We start from the raw sequence: 19,510 nt of genomic DNA, 5'->3' as shown, positions 1-19,510 counted from the left end.
TTTTCCAGGGGGGTCTTTTCCCATAGATGGAAACTCTTTGAGGGCAGACACCCTGCTTTTCCACCTTCTCGATAAAGCTCTCCCCAGTGTCCCCCTCCCCAGCCCTGACGGGTTGTCCTGACCCTCCGCCTTTCTCGCAGCGGAGACCACAAGCAGAAGTTTTACTGGGGTCACAAGGAGATCCTGATCCCTGTCTTCAAGAACATGGCCGATGCCATGAAGAAACACCCAGAGGTAGATGTGCTGATCAACTTTGCCTCTCTCCGCTCCGCCTACGACAGTACCATTGAGACCATGAATTACGCACAGGTAGATCGCGGGCCACTGGCGGGAGGACGGAGCAGTAGGGAAAGCTCCTGAGTGGTGTCCATGGTCACTGCCTCCTGGGACAAAGCGCTTGGGAGTCTGGACTGGCCAGTGATCTCGGTGAAAGTGGTTGGAGACATTTGATCTCCAGAAGGCAGGGTAGTAACTGAGGGCAGGTGGGCTGCTCACCTGGGCCAACAAAGAGTTCAGGGTCAGCTGCCCCCACCAGATTCTCTCTGTGCTATCTAAGACTGCCTTTAAAAGCAGAATCAAAAGCACTTCTTTTCCTATAAAATTATTACATATTATTTTTAAAAATGTAAATTCTGATAAATACCTCAAGTCCCGTTTCCCAGAAACATGGCTACTACTTTTTCCTGGATTTGACCAAATGGAATAATACTTTACAGAACTATTTTATAATCCATTTTGTTCAGTTACTCTTGCCTACATCAGTTTTGCTTTTTGAAGTCTTTTTTTGGGGGGGACGTTCGGGGGGACAGTGTGTTTCTCCAGGGAGTCTAGTTGTGGAGGGTGCAGCTCAGCTCCAAGTCCAGTTGCTGTTTTCAATCTTTAGTTGCAGGGGGCGCAGCCCACCATCCCATGCAGGAATTGAACCCGCAACCTTGTTGTTGAGAGCTCGCGCTCTAACCAACTGAGCCATCCGGCCGCCCCAGCTTTTTCAAGTCTTGTGATGGGCATCTTGGAGTAACATTTGCATATATCCTTAGTTATTTCCCCAGAATAAATGTCTAGAAGTCAAACTGCTGCATCAAAATGAGCAGATTTTAAAGCTTTTGGTCTATCCTGCGCTGGTGCCCTACAGAAAAGTTGTACTGATGTAAACTCACATCAGGAGTTTCTCTGTACCAACACTGATTGATTGGATTTTAAAGACATGAATTTGACAAATGGATAGGCATTCTATTTAATTTGCGTATCTGGTTATTAAGATGAGCTTTTGAAAACATTTATTGGCCATTTTTATTCTATGACTTGGCCTCCTGGGAAGCTTTTTTTTTTTTTTTCAATTGAGGTGTTTATTTTCTTTGTTACTGATTTGTAAGACCCCTTATAGAATACAATACTGATTCTTCTGTTCAGAATTATTGTCTGATCCCAGACTGGCTTGGTTCCAGTGCATGACTGGAGAATGTAAACATGTTTGGATATCTAGATGAAGCAAAAACAAAAGCACACCTGCTAAAAATGAGCTGTTTTTTCAGTCTAGATCAGAGGTTGGCAAACTACAGCCCAACGGCCAACTCTAGTCCTCCACCTGTGTTTTTAAATAAAGTTTTATTGGAACACAGTCATGCTCATTTATTTATATATCGTCTATGGCTGTTTTCATGCTGCAAAGGTAAAGTGTAGTGGTTACCATTGAGACCAGATGACCAGTGAGTCTACAATACTATGTGGCTCTTTATAGAAGAGTTTGCCGGCTTCTGGACTAGAGTTAGAGATGGTTCTCGATCCTTCCCACCCACTCCCACTCCCTCTGGCTTTCTTCCCCAGCCCACTCTCTGGTCTGAGTGTGGAAACAGCTCGTTTCTGTCACGTACTGGCCCTGTCCTCAGAGGGCACAGTGGAAAAAAGCATAGATAGCTGCTTTTTGAGCAGGCACAGGACAGGTGGGTCTGAGTCTTGCGAGTTTTTGGATCAGAGAGAAGGTAGCAGCTTTGACTGTGAGTTCTTTGAGGTTCTGGAATGGTTGCTGCCTCGTCCCACCTGAGGTGAAACCTTAATGGGAAGGGACCGTTCTCATCCTCTAGATCCGGACCATTGCCATCATAGCTGAAGGAATCCCTGAGGCTCTCACAAGGAAGCTGATCAAGAAGGCGGACCAGAGGGGTGTCACCATCATTGGACCTGCCACTGTGAGCATCCCTTCCAGAGCCTTTTAGGTTCAAGGCCCTTAGGAAGTTCTTGGCCTTTGGGGAACTCACCTGTTCACGCTTACGTCTCCCTCCTAGGTTGAAAATATTTAGGGAGTACCTGTTGAAAGTCTGTCCATTTCCGGTTAATTTTTTTTTTTTAGGAGGGCGCAGCTCACAGTGGCCCATGCAGGGATCAAACCAGCAACCTTGGTGTTATCAGCACCATGCTCTAACCAACTGAGCTAACCGGCCACCCCCTCCAGTTAATTTTTTAAAGGGCTCTCTCCCCCGTCCCTGTCACATTTATAGTGTCAAGGGGCTAATGAGAAGGCTCTTATTTTAAGTGTCCACCCCCATGCAATCATAGCATAGCCTCATTATTCCTTTAGCTATAAACCAAAGAAAACTCTACCTGGAGGCTTTATTTTTACTCAAAAGTCTTCATATAAGGAGAAACTGCTCTGAATATTTTTTTGTTGTTTTTAGTTGTTGCATTAAAACTCGTCTGAAGCTAAGACAAAGGGACCTTTCATCTCAGAGGTGGGGGGCTGATTTAGAGCAGAGGTGCACACCTGTGTTATTATACACCTTCACTGGGCATTGTCACCCTTGTATATCAAAGGAGGTGACTTAACCCTGAGTATACCTGTCAGTGTTAAGTCATGTTTTCCAAATAAGGCTCTCTTGTCTGTGTAAAGTCTCTTGAGGGAGAGAAGAGATTCTTCTTATGCAGGAAACCTAATGTGCAGATGTTAGCTCTCTTGGCCGTTTCCTCCTCAGCCGGGGCTGGGCCGGTGATACTGGGCTTGGTGATTCCTTGGAGCTGTGTGGTCAATCAAGAGCTCACTCTTCCTCTCTGACTGCTGTCTCTGCCCCTGCAGGTTGGAGGCATCAAGCCCGGGTGCTTTAAGATTGGGAATACAGGTGGGATGCTGGACAACATCCTGGCCTCCAAGCTGTACCGCCCTGGCAGCGTGGCCTACGTCTCGCGTTCTGGGGGCATGTCCAACGAGCTCAACAATATTATCTCTCGGACCACGGATGGTGTCTATGAGGGCGTGGCCATTGGCGGGGACAGGTGATCAGCTGGGGCCAAGGGTACCTCCCGTATTGCTTGTTGCTGCCGAGTTCCTGGCACATTAGAATGTTTCTTTTTTTTATTGTCTTCGTTTTTTCAGTTACAGTTGACATTCATTATTATTCAATATTTCAAGTAGGAATGTTTCTTAAGTCCATAAGATGGGGCAACTCCAATCTTTTCTCAGGACCGGCATGAGCATAAAACCAGAAAATACAGAGAAAAGGTGTTTTCAAAAGGCGTTAGGGCCTGTGGAGCAGTGCTGTTTGTTGTCTGAGGTGCAGCCACAGGGAGGCAGCAGAGTGCAGTGATTAGCAGGTCCAATTCTGAAATGCAACCAAAGGGGTTCAAAACCCTCTCTCCCAGTTTACCAGGGGGGCGTCCTAGGCAGGCTCCTTACCCTCCCTAGATCTCTGTCATCCTTACATGTCGGTGGGTAAAATAATAGTGCCCCCCTTATGGGGTTGGTGGAAGGATTAAATGAGGTCATATGTAAAGTGGCTAACACAGGGCTTGGCACTAGGAAGTGCTCAGTAAGCTTCATTATAGCTAATAATAGTGAAAGGAGAAATTCTAGTCCCTTACTCTCTACTACCACCACACTCACATTTCTGGCGACCAAGTGTATAGGCGTTTTCCCCACACCAAGCAGTTCTCCAGTTTTCTGTAGGTGCCTGCTGGGTATCCTATAATTCAGTTCGATTCTGCATCGGTTCTCACAGCTCAAGGGTTCAGTCCCACAAGACTGCCCCTACTTCAGATGCCAATCTGAAGTCTAGGCCTCTGCTACTTCTGACTGACTGGCTGTAAAACAGGGGTTCCCGTATCCCCCTCTTTGGGTTCAGCAATTTGCTAGAAAGGCTCACAGAACTCAGGGACAGTTTACTTAACTAGTTTACCAGTTTATTATAAAAGGATAAAACTCAGAAACCACGAGATGAAAGAGATATATAGGGCGAGGTATGGGGGCAGGACACAAGGTTCCACGCCTTCTCTGGGTGCTCTAACCTTTGTGTGCTCACTAACCCAGAAGCTCCTCAGCCCCCATACTTTAGGGATTTTTGTGGAGTCTCCAGCCCCCTCTCTCCTCTCTGGAGGATGGGGAGTACGGCTGAAAGTTCCAAGCTTCTAATCATGGCCTGGTCTTTCTGGTGACCAGCCCCATCCCAGGAGCTATGCAGGAGCCCACCAAGACTGGCTCATTAGAACAGGAGACACTCCGATCACCCAGGAAATTCCAAGGGATTTAGGCGCTCTCTGTAAGATGCTCCTCTTGCCCCTATTACTCAGGCAATTAAAAGGTGTTAGGAGCCCATGGTCAGGAACCGAGATCAAAGACAAGTACTAGAACAAAAGATGCTCCTAGTACCCCTGTCACTCAGGAGATCACAAGGGTTGTAGGAGCTGTGTGTCAGGAACTAGGAGCAGAAACCAATGTACCAGGGGTGCCAAATAAAGGTACGCACATTTTAAGCTAACCTCTCAAAATGTGTACTTTTTTTTTGGCACCCTCTGTATATATTGTTTATTTCACAAATAGTGTCCTCGTTATTTTTGTTGGTGGGAACAATAATCAGTAGTACTTAGTGTAAACATTATCTTATCATAATCGTGTCATAAACATTAGCCATCGCTGGTTGTCGTTATTACTACCACTGTTACTACTTCTACTGTTTGGCTCAGAACCGAAAGCTGCTGGGAGAGTGAGTCAACTTGTCAGTCTCCCTGGCTCTCCCAGGTCATGTCAGATGAACACCTGGGTGAAGGACTGGTGCCCAGGTCTTGAGGGGTATGGCCTAGGAGCCCTGGGCCCTGGGTGCTCCCCGACACAAGGCTCCAGTCGGATGAGTCTGGGCAGTGCTTGCTCTCGCGATTCATAATGCTCACGAGCATCTCGAAAGCACGTGGAGATCTGCAGAGAAGCCTGCTTGGCCTTAAGTAATCCTTTTGCAAACAAACTCACTGACAGTAAAAAATTAAGTGTGTGTGTGTGTGTGTGTGTGTGTGTGTGTGTAATATACTTTCTAGCAGTAGCCTGCCGTCCTGGGGAATAGCTTGGCACGTTATATATTAATTATCTATTGCTATGTAAAAGAAGAATTACCCCAAAACATAGTGGCCTCAAACAACAATGAACATTTGTCCTCAGGGTTGCGTTCAGATGTCAGCAGGGCTACAGTCTGCAGAAGGTGGGCCTGAGGCTGGAGGGGCTCTTCTCTGGGCCCTCCCCACAGGCTGCTTAGTGTCCTGAGCACTTGGTGCCAGACTTCCCCCAAAGGGAGCAATTCAAGAGAGAGTTCCAGAAAGAAGCTGCTCTTTTTATAACCCAGCCTCAGGAGCGTCAATATCATAGAATCACTTATGACATTTTGTTTCCGAGAAGCTAATCATTAAATCCAACCCATAGTCAAGAGTTTGAGGCATTTTAAAGCCACCACATGTGTGCTCTCCAGGCATCTCTTAGCACCTAGCCAACCTCTGGTTACCACCTTATGAGCTCCTCTTCTTTGCCTTCTCTTCCCTTGTGCTGTGCTTACTCCCTGCCCCCACCCCCTATTATTCCTAAGCCATCTCTGGACCCTCCCTGGGCATCTGCACCTACGAAAAACCCACAGCGTTCTTAGTACAAGCATGCTTCCGACGCGCGAACACACACCGTCCCAAGCCTGCCGCTGACCCTGTATGCCCTCCCTGTTCTCACCAGGTATCCTGGCTCAACATTTATGGATCATGTGTTACGTTACCAGGACACCCCAGGAGTCAAAATGATTGTCGTTCTTGGAGAGGTGAGTTATTTAAAAAAAAAAAAAACTTAAAAATTTTTCTGATAAATTTTTCTTATGGATCTCTGTTGTTAAAAAGATGCATGCATTTTGGTTATATATAACTTATGGTGACAATCCCTGCTAATCCCACCCCTTAGATTCTGGGACCTAGAGGTTGTCACTTTTAACACTTGTGTTTGTTCCTGAAAAGAGTTCTTGCTTTTTGGTGACATAAGACATTTTAGTGCCAATAAAGCTTTGTACTGGCTGGCCGTGCTCTACCTGGTAGACAGTGGGTAGCTATAAAAAATAAAAAGTGTATTATTTTTTAATTTGGGGGAGTCCTGTAACCCTATCCCATCCCTTGGTTGTGCCTCTGATCAGGTCTGGTCCTAAATCATCTTACAGCTTTACATCAAGAAGGGGGAGTCTCGGACTCCCCTCGGGTATTTGCTGTCCCTTTATAGTTCTTCCTGGCGTCCACTCTCTGTCTTCCAGGCTGTTGTTTGGGCCAAGCTGTTGTCCCCTCATTTTTTAGCCAAGTTGTAACTCAGGATACTTGAGTGCCCGATTTTTTGGGGGGGAGGGGAGCAGATTTTCCTGCTGCAGTGCTGCTCTCGGGGTGCACCTCGGGGTGAGTACCCCTAACTCACAGGCTTTTTCTTATTCCCTGTCGCTCCGCAGATAGGGGGCACTGAGGAGTATAAGATCTGCCGGGGCATCAAGGAGGGCCGCCTCACCAAGCCTGTGGTCTGCTGGTGCATCGGGACCTGCGCCACCATGTTCTCCTCCGAGGTACGACGGCCAGGACAGGTCACTGCTGGGCGGGCAGTCGGGAAGCTAAGAGATGGGGCATTTCAGGTGAACCAGGTGGTCATCTATATAAGCAGCTGGTTCCCTCGATAAACATTTGTTACTTACTTGGTTACTACAAGGTGTAGCCAGAGCCCTGTTAGATCCAGTTGGAGGAGACAAACTTGTCAGCAGATAAAGGCGAGAACAAGGCTCTGAGTTCCTACTTGGAGTGGGAGCGACCTACTGTCTGGAGGAGTTGAGAAGGCGTCATTGAGAACGTGTTTGCTGAGCAAGAGGGAGGCTGGCGAGGGAGAGGACCCCCGAGGCGCAGAGCTGGGGAGGGGCATGTGGGAAGTTCTGTGTAGGGAGAGGCCGTAGAAGGAAAGGTTTGTTCGACGTGTGAACATGCCCTGCGGTATGTAGTAAGTCCAGCATATGAGTATAACAGATATTAGATATAAACACTTGAGTTCTGTTTCCTGCTGGGTATGATAAGCCAGACTTCAGCCCCTTGCTCCAGCTTAGAGAATCCTCTTATCCTGAAGATGGCCCATCCAGTGGTAACGCCACTGAAGAAACAACCCCTTGGACTGTGGATCCATCTGTAGCTGAGCAGGCTGAGTTGTGGCCTGTCCTCGTGCTGTGTGACAATCACACAGCTTCCTGCACCTGTGACAGGCTTCCTGCACCTGTGACAATCCCTGTGCTTAAACCCTGTTTTTCCTACTGATAAGCCTGCGTCACACTGTTCTTTTCTCCGGAGAATGCTTGTCTTTCCCCTTCAGATTCCTGCCCACCTCAGAGTGGCAGTATTTGTCCAGTTGTACAATGCACTCTTTTGAACCAGCAGTTCCATTTCTACAAATTTCCCTATGGGTATGCATGCAAAAATATTTCAAAGCATGTGTCCAAGGATACTCGCTGCAATGCTGTGATGGCAGAAAATGCAAACAACCTAAATGCTGCTCAGAAGGTGCTGTGTCATCATGGCACAGCCATAGAATGGAGAGCTGGGCAGGCAGGAGAATGACGCAGACCTTGATATGTGGGTATAGAAAAGGTTTGAGATTTGTCAGATCTAAGGAAGGGTAGAGTGCGGTAGATGTTTACAATATCAATTTTGTGTGTGTGTGTGTGTGTGTGTGTGTGTGTGTGTTTTCCACACACAGGATTTCACAGAATCCTGCCCATCTCTTAGGGGTGAGCTCTACTTTCACAAGCTTTAGAATCAGATCTTGATGGATCTGTGTGACATGGGCAAGTCATTTAGTCTCTCTGTACCTGTTTGCTGAGCTGTAATCTGGGGGTGATACAGGGTTGTTGTGTGGGTGAAAGTAATTGTGAAGGTCTGGCACGTACAGGTCTTAGCAACTGTTCCTTTCCCTTCTTCTTCAGTCCACTTATTCCATGATGCTGGTCCTGATTCTCTTTCTTCTTGACTGTTCTCCCCTCTACCCCAGCAGCCAAAAGGAATTCCTCCTTCCCCCTCCATTGTTTCTCTTCACCAGCTTTGCATCACAGCTGTCCGCCTCCTCACCCCCACTCTGCTAAGAATACCTCCAAGAGGGCAAGGACCTTGCTCTTCTTTCTGGCCGGACACTCGTTATCACCCCATAGGTAGGGCAGGTCCTAGAGAGGTATTTTGATTTTGTTCTTTAATTTTTTAAACTTTGAAATGTTAAGCATGCACAAATGTAAAAGAGTATAGTGACTGCCTCGCTAATAGGTGATTTTGGGGTTCTTGAACAGGTCACGTGACCTTGCAGAACTTCCCACCCTGTAGAGATTAGATACACAACTGAATCGCTGCCTGTTGACAAACTGAGACAGCTCCTCGGGGAAAACTGAATTAGGAGCTGGGGAATGGGAGTAGAGTTGAGTGGGTATTGGTAAGGTGGCATTGTTCAGAAGACTGTTCCATAAAACACAGGTCCTGTAGCAATGAGCCTCAAAACAAACCAAACAGAAAAACAAGGGAGCTTCTATAAATCATGAACGTGCAGTATAACCTTTTAACATTTTTGGTTTTCGTTCTGAGAAATCTCAGAGTTAAAGATTGAACCCAGCATTTTCGAAGTTTATTTGAGTGCAAAATCGCTTTTCCACCCGACCCACCCATGCAGATTAAGTCCTACAAAGAGTACACTAGGAACCCATGCGCTTTAAGGCCTGTGTTGCCAACCAGAGCAGCGGTTCCCAACCTTTTCAGTACTTAAGGCCCCTTTTATTATATTTAGTGGTTAAGAGCACAGTCATAGGCCAGATTGCCTGGGTTCAAATGCTCCCCGTATTACCTGTGTGACCTTGGGCAAGTTACTTTACCCCCTCTGTGCTTCCATTTCCTTTTTTTATAGGAAACAGTTGTAGCTATTGAAAGATTAAATGATTAAAGCTCTTAGAAAAGTGCCTGCGCATGATAAGTGTTATTTAACCAGGTTAGGGGTGATTGTGATTACCCACCACCCCTTTCTCTAAGTCAGGGTTTTGCACCAGATGTTTCACTAGGTTAATTCATTTTCCCCATTGCATCATCAAAGACATTGGTTTTCCCTTTCCTCTCACTCACTTCCCACAGTCAGTCACCTCCCTTATTCCATTGGCTTTATCTTTTACCTCAGTGCATGCTCAGGTGGAAGGTGGCAATTGCTCACTGGCTCCAGGTAACTTGCTATGTGAGAATATAGGCCTAGGGTGGGTGCAAAATCTGAATTTTTCAAAGAAGCTGGGAGTTTGTATTTTTACATGAAATCTTTAATAGCACCTATTTTATAAAAAAGTGTGCAGGACAGTTAGATCATATTGGTGACCTCAGTTCAGCCTCAGGTTTCCACTTTGTGACTTCACTTCTCACCTGTTGCTCAAAACTAGCTGCTGTCCTCCATCCCGAGCATTGCCCAGGGGAAGCCGAATGAAGGGTTTGTGGGGTTGGGCTGCCAGGCTTTGTATCCGGGCTCCAATACACAGCAGCTGTGTGACCTTGAGTGAGCTCCTGAATGTCTCGGTGCCTCAGTTTCCTGCTTGACACGAGTCATCCATTGGCTTGAAGCTTGAATGAAGTGATTCGTGAAGAGTGTTTCACAGCGTCTGGTCTGTAATGAGTGCTGACATTTCCCAGGAGCCTTTGTTCCCTCTTGGGAAATGGACAAGCCCAGTCATGCTGCTCTCCTTTCTCTTCCAGGTACAGTTTGGCCATGCCGGAGCTTGTGCCAACCAGGCTTCTGAAACTGCAGTAGCCAAGAACCAGGCTTTGAAGGAGGCAGGAGTGTTCGTGCCCCGAAGCTTTGATGAGCTCGGAGAAATCATCCAGTAAGTGGACCTTGGGGAGGGTGCCAGCCTCCCCCTCCCTTCCCAAATCCCTCCTAAGGACAGAATCCTCCCCAACGTGGAGGTGTCTGACATTCCTGGTCCCTTTCAGGCTTCTAGCACAGCTGTACACGTGGTCCAAAATCCTTTCTTTCTCTTTGGCTTTTGTTTTATTGTTTGTAGAAGCAGCAGTTAGAGGCCGTTCAGGCTGGTATTAAGTAAAACATGTTCGGTTTCTGAAGCTTCCTACTTGGCTGGCCATAAATGAGAGATAGAAACACTTAGAAAGTGTCACCTCTAATTGATGGATAAAGGGGTGTTGTATAGCCTATTGTATCTTCCCATTCCATGGCCTCCAGATTCAGCTTTCAGAGAGGGTCAGGGGGGTCTTGGCCAGAACCTGTTTTCAGTTAGTTTTTGGGAATCTAACTGGTAAGAGTAAGTCACCGACAGGAAAGGGGTACAGAGCTGGAAAACCTAAAGTGTTTGGGGTTAGATGGAGGAGTGTTCTTGGGATAGATAAGCCCAGAAGAAAATCCATGTGGGTGTCTTTTCTCCTGCCCTTCCCCTGCCTCCCAGGTCTGTGTACGAGGATCTTGTGGCCAAAGGGGCCATTGTACCTGCTCAGGAGGTGCCACCCCCGACAGTGCCGATGGACTACTCCTGGGCCAGGGTAGGTGCCGTGTGTGTCCTTAGCAGTGTAGGCAAGGGAGATTTGGGGGCTAAGGTGGTAGGTTTTGAGTTGATTTGATGTGAACGCCTAAAACAGGCCTGCCCAGGGCGATCACTGCCCGGGGCTCCCAACCGTGCCATCGAGGGAGGCTTCCCCAAGGGCTCAGGAGAACCCCGGTGACTGAGTCTTGGATTCCACCCCTCCTCACGTGTTGGAGCTTGTGAGGTGGCCCCTCCTGACCAATGGGTAAAACAGATGCAGGGCTAAAGAGGGCAGAGGGCAGAGGGCAGTGTGTACATCCCACAGCTGGGTGGCCTGATCTGGAAACGGGGGCTGAGGCAGACAATGTCCCCTAGAGTTTTTGTGCTTCCTAAGAGATTTCAGGGTGAAGTACAGCATTCACTCTGCCTATTTGTCTAAGGGGCATAGATGAGGAGCTAATTTTCTTAATATATAAGAACTCTTAGAAATCAAGACCGGTAACCCATTAGAAAAGTGGGTAGGAAATGGCCTTTCAACATGAAAATGCTCAACTTCACTCATTATAAAAGGAACCAAACTAAAAGGTGTGATACCAATTTTTCCCTGTAAAGCCAACAAAGATTTAAAAAAAAAAATATTTGGCAATATGCGGTGTTTGTATGGGTTTGAGGAAACTGGTGGGTTCATTCGTGTTGGTGGGAGTGGAAATGGTCGCAACCTTTCTGAAAGGCAGTTCGGTAATATGAGTCAAATTTAAAAGTGCTCCTCTGTTGTGGTCCAGCAATTCCATGTCTAAAAAACTACTTCAGAGAAATATTTGCATATACAAAGAAACATGTTCAAGAATTTTTTTCTAGATGATACTTATCAGTGGAGGAACAACTAAATGGTGATATTGTCATATGATGGGATCCTATATAGCAATGAAAAGGAATGAACTAGACGTAAGTGTGTGCCGACGTTTATAGAGCTCAAAAATCACTGAGTAAAAATTCACTGAAGGAAAGGTCCAGAAAGATGTCCACTGAACTAACAAACACTAAGGCAGAAAACCAAGATGGGGTGGAGGTCAAAGGAGACATAACTTTATCTGTTCTAAATTTTGAAAAAGAAGAATGTGCTCATGTTACTTTTGTAAGTAAAACGTCAGTTAAAGCATCTTAATAGAAGTTCCTAGGGTTAGGTAATAGAAGAAATGGCCTTGGGCAATGTTGGCTGATGATACCCCTGTGTGTCCCATCTCGGGAAGCGGGAAATTCAAGAGCTCAGTCAACCTTACCCTGGGTAAAGGACATCTTGAGGGGGTCCCCCATTTCCACAGCCGTGTACCTCATTACTTTTTGGTGGAGGGTTGGTAGCTGTATGTGAAGTGTTTAAAATTTTTTTCTTTGGATTTATTCTTCCATTTCTTGGCCAGCTGAGCTTGGGCTGGTTTCTGAGCCTCTCTGGGCTTCGTTTCCTCTTCTATAACAAGAGGAGTGATTCTCCTTCGTGAGGTTAGAGCAAACCGATGGCTATAAACGCTTAGCGTACTGCCTGGCCCCGCAAACGCTCAGTGAAAACAGAACAGGGGCTGAGGCTGAGCAGGTGCCGTGAGCATGGCGCTTCTGTGTCCTTTGCCCGGAATGATCCAATAAAAAGGCTTTTGCACTTCTTTCTCTGGAGTAGTTTGTCTGAGGGTTGTTACTTGGCCACCAGAATTCAAGACATTCCTGGAACACTGGTTCTGAGAGCACAGACTGCGGGGCCATCCAGGAAAGATCTCTGTGGTCACCACAGCGCTGCCTGTCTCTGCCCCCATCTCTGCTCAGGAGCTGGGCTTGATCCGCAAACCTGCCTCGTTCATGACCAGCATCTGCGACGAGCGAGGACAGGAGCTCATCTACGCGGGCATGCCCATCACCGAGGTCTTCAAGGAGGAGATGGGCATTGGCGGGGTCCTTGGGCTCCTCTGGTTCCAGAGAAGGTGAGGCGTGGAGGGCAGAAGATGGTAGGGCCCTGGGACTCAGAGTTCGTGATTTTCCCGACGGGAGGGGGAAGGGCAGGGTCAGTCTTTATGGCCACAGATCAATTGTAAGGCCAGAGGGAAGAAATACAGACTGTTCCTAAGTCTGCCGTAGATGGCAAGGCCAGTCTAAACCAAGGGAGGTAGGAAGCATGACATCAGGCATCTTGGATCCGCCCCTTTCCCTTGGGAAGTTTTAAAGACATGGGGGAGAGTAAATTCAGGCCTTTTTAGAGAAAGGTGGGTGTTAAAGAAGGGGATAGCTGGACGGATCTGGAAGCTCAAAGAGCGCAGGCCTGGTGGAGTTGCTGAACAGGCATACAGTACCTTGTATTGTGTCATCAGCCTGAATGTGAGAAAAAAATGGTTTTCTCTGCAATTCCCAAGCTTAACCCTCCCCTGGGACGGATAGCTGGGCAAGAGGGCCAGAGCGTACATGATTCACAGAGCACTGGCTGGGAGTGGCAAGGACAGGTGGCGGTCTTGGTTGGTGTCATGCCCTCACCTGCAGAGAGAGGTCTTGGTCCTGCTTTAGGTTCTTCCTGGGGCACCTGAGCAGGTTGCACCTTGTTCTTGGATCCCTATGTCTCCAGACTACCTTCTTAATCATCAGTTGGTAGGTTGAAGACTGGAGGAGGCCCCAGGCCTGTGAAAGGGACAGGGACCTCACCTCCTCTCCATCTGGTCCATAGAGGGTAGCTACAAATACAGGGCAAATCCTGCTGTAGTAACTCATACTGAAAACTGCTGACTAAAGAAGAGAGTTCAAATCCTGCTTGCTTATTATTTTAAAAGCAGCATTTGACTTAAGAATATCATGCTAACTGAAATGAGACAGAAGAACTATACGATTTCACTCACGTGTGATATAAAACAAACAACAAATGAACAAACAAAAATTCATAGACACAGACAACAGTATGGTGGTTACCAGAGGGGAAGGGGAGTGGGGGCAGGTAGAAGAGGTAGAGGGGGTCAAAGATCTGGGGACGGAGGGAGACGACTCTGACTGGTGAACACACAATGCAGTATACAGATGATGTGTTATAGAATTGTACACTTGAAACTTGTATAATCTTACTAACCAATGTCTTCCCTAGTAAATTTAATAATTTTTTTTAAAACCTAAAATAAAAAGCAGTATTTGATATTAGCAAAGTCCAGAGCTGCTCAAGAATCCGGAGGTTTTGCCCCGAGTTGTAAGATAGTACTAGACATGGATTGGCAGGTTGCTGTCCGTCTTGAATTTGAGACTTGTTTAGGGAGATGAGAGAACGTGGGCCCATGGCCTTGTCGGCGTATCTCCTGTTGAGCAGCTCCCCCCTGTTCCCACCTTCCTTTCCCTGCCCCTTTCCTCACCCTCCTCTAGGTTGCCCAAGTACTCCTGCCAGTTCATTGAGATGTGCCTGATGGTGACGGCCGATCATGGGCCAGCCGTGTCGGGGGCTCACAACACCATCATCTGCGCTCGGGCTGGCAAGGACCTGGTCTCCAGCCTCACCTCGGGGCTGCTCACCATTGTGAGTACTGGCACCCTGGGCGATGCATGCTGGGGACACTGGGCTTTGGCATCATGCTGCGTGGAGCCCTGGTGTGTAGGAGTCCATGCTGGGACTGTTCAGGGCACGCCACATGGGTCTGTGAAGGAGACACTCAGAGTTCAGGGCAACATGCATGGGCTTGCTTCTCCCACAGGGGGACCGGTTTGGGGGTGCCCTGGATGCAGCAGCCAAGATGTTCAGCAAAGCCTTTGACAGTGGCATTATCCCCATGGAGTTTGTGAACAAGATGAAGAAGGAAGGGAAACTGATCATGGGCATCGGTCACCGAGTGAAGTCGGTAAGCGGTTGGCGTCCTGGAGGGGCTGGGTCTGCAGGGCGGAGGGCACAAGGGGGGCCACAGGTGAGCTGCGAACACCCGGCACGGCCTTGGATGTGCTGACAGAGGCCAGCGTTGTAATACAGGTCGCCCTTAAATGGTTTTTATCATATTCAGGTGCCGCTTGCAAGTACGATGAGCTGGTAACTTGGTAACTTTTGCTTTCCCAGTGAACCTTACAGGAGAAAGGGCGAAGGTTGGGGCTAAGTGTACATACTGGTTACCTTAGGCCAGATGCTGCTGCATGCTGCAGCAACACACAGCTCCAAAAATCTCGGTGGCTTACAACAACAGTACCGGTTTTGTTCTTATTCACCCTACACCCGCAGTGGGTAGGCTGTAGCTCTGTTCTCTGTCACCTGTGCTGAAGGAGCAGCCCTTTATCCGGGATATGCTCATCTCACATCAGAAGGAAAAGTCATGGCAGAACCACATGAAAGCTCTTAAAGCTTCTGCTTAGAAGTTGCGCAGCTCATTTTCACTTTAATTTCATTGGCCAAAGCAAGTCACATGGTTAAGTCTGACATCACTAGATCAGGAAAAGCAATAATATGAGGCCAAACCTGATCGGTAGATGGCAGAGGGTGTTTATTTTAAATAAAGTTAATAGGGTAGGTAGTCCTGTGTGTCCTGGTAGTGCATACTATTTAGAAATCAAAGGGAAAGAGAAGAGGTAGCGGCAGCTGCTCAGGGCCTGACACGGGCAGCTCCTTGTAGGGCCCTTTGCCTCAGGGTCCTTGGCTCTGTAGCTCCAGAAACCTCATTTAGTCAGTCAGTCATTCTGCTGGTCAAGGCGGGGTGTGTGACTCATTCATACAAGAGGGTCATGCGTGAGATCTGGAATACCCACTTCCAAACATCCAAAAGCTCAGCTAGCTCCAGGCAGACCTCCCCAGGTTGCTTGATGAGCAAGGCCTGCACTAGAACCGAGGAGGTGGTTAGTTCTGAGGGTCATTCCCTCCAGGCTTAGCAGAGCTTTGCTCAGCCATCCCCAGCTCCCAAGCAGAGAGCACCTCTCCAATCCACGGTGCAGGGCCTCTTTCTGAGATAATGTCAGACCTGTGCTGCCACACAGTCTTTCAGACTCCTTCCTTTCTGGGGTCCACACTGACCTCATGTAGCTCTTTGCTGAGGGAGGTCATGGTGGCATTGGGACTTGGCGTGTGCCTAAACCATCTCACTCCCCCACTTATAGGTTATTGCTTAATGTGCTTCATTGCTTAAGGTAGTTCATCTCCATTCACTGAAAGCCCAGAGTTTTTCCTAAAATTTCAGGGGTGCTTGCTTTGTGAAGAACTTTGTTACAGCTTGACCAGGCTGCTGAGCTGGTGGGCAGCATGGCTAGTACCTAAGACTTCTGGTTGGAGAGTGGGTGAGCCCCAGCCCCCTGCTACTTAACACAGTAGGACCCATGGCTAACTAAACATCTCCAAGTCTCAGTACCTTGTTTGTAACGTTAAAGAGAGAACCGCAAAGGCTGTTTGGTGGCCCAAATGAAACAGGAAAAGACTTTAAAAACCTTAAGCCCTACAGCAGTGTCATCAGCAGCAGTGCTACATGGAATCATACACGTGGATCAGGTCCCTGAAACACACCTGGAGAGGAAATGCTGCCCAGTGGTGTCCGCCTGCAACATGAGTGTGAACGTCCCTTAACAGCAGGTTAGAGTGGAGTCCTCTGTAACTTTGAGTCACTTTCTAGATAAACAACCCAGACATGCGAGTGCAGATCCTCAAAGATTACGTCAAGCAGCACTTCCCTGCCACCCCCCTGCTCGACTATGCGCTGGAAGTGGAGAAGATTACCACCTCGAAGGTAAGAGAAAAATGTCCCTAATTCCTGAATCATAGTTTAGGATGGATTTCTTGGGAGAAAGGAGAGAACCAGGTTACCTTTTGATTGTGCAGCTAAAGTCAAACCTGGTTTTCTGGAAGATTTTTATTTCTGTTGCATAACTTAAGTTCAATAGACATGTACTAAGTGTCAGCTAGGTGTCAGGTCCTTTGCTAGACCGTGGGGATTGAACTAGTAAGTATGACAGTCTCTTCAAACCAAATGGGATGCTTTGGTGGGAGGATTTTAAATGGTGATCAGAATGCATGATATGGTAGTAGCAGGAAAATGATAAGAAAAATGAAAAATCATGATAAATGCTTTTGAATTGTTTTCTTTCCCAGAAACCAAATCTTATCCTGAATGTAGATGGCTTCATCGGAGTTGCATTTGTAGACATGCTTAGAAACTGTGGGTCCTTTACTCGGTGAGCTTTGCAGCCCTTTGCTTCTTCCTAATGCTTTTTGATTTTTGTTGTTGTTCTCGCCCAACATTAAATGCAATGCAGGCTCATCATAGAGGACTTAGAAAATAAAGGAAAAACACTGCCTCTACTCCTACTACCCAGAGCACCTTTTCCACTTTAAAATCAAAGAGAGCTAGCTTCTTGTTCCTGGGCCATCTTGGGGAAGAGGGTGGTCACGTGAGCCATTTTTAAACTACACGTTGTTTGTGTGTTGCAGGGAGGAAGCTGATGAATATATTGACATTGGAGCCCTCAATGGCATCTTTGTGCTGGGAAGGAGTATGGGCTTCATTGGTGAGTTTGTTGTTTGTTCTTGTTTTAAGAGTTTTCTGGGGGATTTTTTTTACCCCATGATCCAGCTACACCACTTACCCATGTGGTGAGTTTCTACAAAAGAGATGTCACATTTACTTCATCATTGTTCCCAATTCTGTCTTCCTTACTTTCAGTTGCCCCTTATCTTTATCTTTGTTCCTTTGTTCTTGGAAATGACTTCAATTGTGAGCCCAGGAAAACAAAATTAAATCCAACAGTTTCTTTTTACCAAGCCTGGCATCTACCTATGGAATGGATCTGGATTTACTTCCCCATTTCTTTGTATCTACCATTTCATATTAGAGAGATTTCCCTCCCTTATCCTGTCTCCTTTACCAAACTTGACAAGTTCACCAACTCTTAACAAAAAGATGCATGTGTTCCATTGTAGGACACTATCTTGATCAGAAGAGGCTGAAGCAGGGGCTGTACCGTCACCCGTGGGATGATATTTCATATGTTCTCCCAGAACACATGAGCATGTAATTGAGCCAGGAACCCTGCTGCAGTAAAGAGAAGACAGGAACTCTTCCCCTGGGAAACAGTGCGCAGACAGCTGGTACTGGAGCTGGCTATAGGATGGGCCTGGAATGTTTACACATTCCGCTGGTGTACGGGCACCGAACACCAACACCGACAGGCTAACACTGTCCAGTCTACACAAAGAAGCTTAATATTTTTTTTTTATAAGCATTGAAATAAACACCAAGCTAATACTTGTGACATTTGCTCTGCTACCTGCTGTATTTATTAATGTAAAAGCATCTAGGCACTGTCAGGGTAGTGTTTTTCCTTACGGTAGTGCGTTATGATGTTGCTTTCTTTTTTCCATTAGTTAAATTTTTTTTTCTCTTGGAGGAAGGGAATGAAACTTTTAAGACCTCAAGATACTATACATTTAAAGCACCTCTAATGTCTTGTTTGTCCTATTCCTATAACATGAAAAGCATTGTATTAGTCTGTTTTTTTTGTGTTTTTTTTTTTTTTTTAAGGATCTTTTTGTATGTCATGTGAAGGGTTTGTTTGGTATCCCACTGAAATGTTCCATGTTGCAGACTAACTACAGTCTGCTCCTGTCAGGGGGATGAAACCATTGCATCCTTAGCCATTGTCACAAAATATGTGGAGTAGTAATTTAAAATGTAAAGTTGTAACATACATATGTTTAAAATGGAAACGCAAAGCAAAAAGCTGTGAAATGTCTTGTGTCTCATGTTCTCTGTATTCATGCAACTGACTTGTATTTTACTGAAGTGTGGGTCCAAGGACTCATCTCCAGTCACTTTGCATCTGTAATCCAAAAGATTCTGGGCAGCTGCCACCTCAGTCTCTTCTCTGTATTATCATTGTTTGATTTAAATAAATAGTAACAGTGAATACATACTGCTGTCTCTTTCATCTGCATTCCTTTGAAGTGTACTTTCTATTTTACTACATGTAATTTTAAAAATGTTAATCCATCTCTTTAAAAAAGAATCAAAACACCTATTTTCCAAAAACAAATACTCACCGCTAAACCTGCACCTCCATCTTTCTCAGTGAATGGGAACCAAAGCTCCACCCACCCCGTTATTCAAAGCCCACCACTTCGGAGTCATCTTTCCTCTACTTTTCTATCTAGTTGTCAAGTCCTGTCGATGTATTTTTTTTTTAAGTATAACTGACAAATATTACTATTAGTTTGAGGTGTACAACAATGAGTTGATATTTGTAACCACTGAAATGATCACAACAAGTCTAGTTGCCACCCAATTTACCCTTTAATTATCCCTCTGAGGGATCCATGTCTGGTCTGCTAACTTGTGCCCCTAGTTCTACTTTTGACCCCTTGCAGTCCATCATCTATGCAGCCACCAGTGCTAGTTTTCAAAACATCTAATTGAGCCACTTCCTTGCTTAAAACCCAAAAGTGGCTATGGTCATTTTTTTTTAAAACAAGTATGTACAGGGAACAGTAGCTATGGCCCAAACTGCAAAACACTGAACAAGCATCATCTCATTTAATCCACAGCAGTCTTCCAACGTAGGTACTATTCCTGTTTTTAGAAGGTAAATCAGTTCAGAGATAACAAGTAACTAACTCACCCTCATCCGTTTAGCTGGGGCTCAAGTCCTTTTTTCTTTTTAAAATTTTCCTCCAAAACCATTTAAATCTTTAACAATCCTATGTTGCCACCCAAGACACTAACAATGGGTGATGGTCTAAGGTGGCTTTTGTTTTACAAAATAAC

At 46.4% G+C, this 19,510-nt stretch overlaps 1 protein-coding gene across 2 annotated transcripts in view; it reads left to right on the top strand.

Annotated features, from left to right (window-relative positions):
* Nucleotides 1-18,651, top strand: part of ACLY (ATP citrate lyase) — a 39,908-nt gene extending 21,257 nt beyond the window's left edge. Inside the window, exons 16-29 of one of the 2 annotated variants that reach the window (XM_033090347.1) lie at nucleotides 141-309; nucleotides 2,082-2,186; nucleotides 3,068-3,264; nucleotides 5,969-6,050; nucleotides 6,714-6,824; nucleotides 10,003-10,130; nucleotides 10,707-10,800; nucleotides 12,594-12,748; nucleotides 14,157-14,307; nucleotides 14,483-14,626; nucleotides 16,367-16,480; nucleotides 16,843-16,925; nucleotides 17,182-17,258; nucleotides 17,671-18,651. In XM_033090347.1, coding sequence (XP_032946238.1) covers nucleotides 141-309; nucleotides 2,082-2,186; nucleotides 3,068-3,264; nucleotides 5,969-6,050; nucleotides 6,714-6,824; nucleotides 10,003-10,130; nucleotides 10,707-10,800; nucleotides 12,594-12,748; nucleotides 14,157-14,307; nucleotides 14,483-14,626; nucleotides 16,367-16,480; nucleotides 16,843-16,925; nucleotides 17,182-17,258; nucleotides 17,671-17,765 — 1,705 coding nt within the window. In that variant the 3' untranslated portion in view covers nucleotides 17,766-18,651. The remainder of the gene's footprint in view (nucleotides 1-140; nucleotides 310-2,081; nucleotides 2,187-3,067; nucleotides 3,265-5,968; nucleotides 6,051-6,713; nucleotides 6,825-10,002; nucleotides 10,131-10,706; nucleotides 10,801-12,593; nucleotides 12,749-14,156; nucleotides 14,308-14,482; nucleotides 14,627-16,366; nucleotides 16,481-16,842; nucleotides 16,926-17,181; nucleotides 17,259-17,670) is intronic. The other variant, XM_033090348.1, reaches the window with a different exon arrangement.
* The last annotated feature ends 859 nt before the right edge of the window (nucleotides 18,652-19,510 follow it).

The sequence above is a fragment of the Rhinolophus ferrumequinum genome, chromosome 21, assembly GCF_004115265.2.
Source record: "Rhinolophus ferrumequinum isolate MPI-CBG mRhiFer1 chromosome 21, mRhiFer1_v1.p, whole genome shotgun sequence".
Lineage (NCBI taxonomy): Eukaryota > Metazoa > Chordata > Mammalia > Chiroptera > Rhinolophidae > Rhinolophus > Rhinolophus ferrumequinum.
Note: the sequence above shows the minus strand (reverse complement) of the source record. Positions and strands in the feature narration are given on the sequence as shown.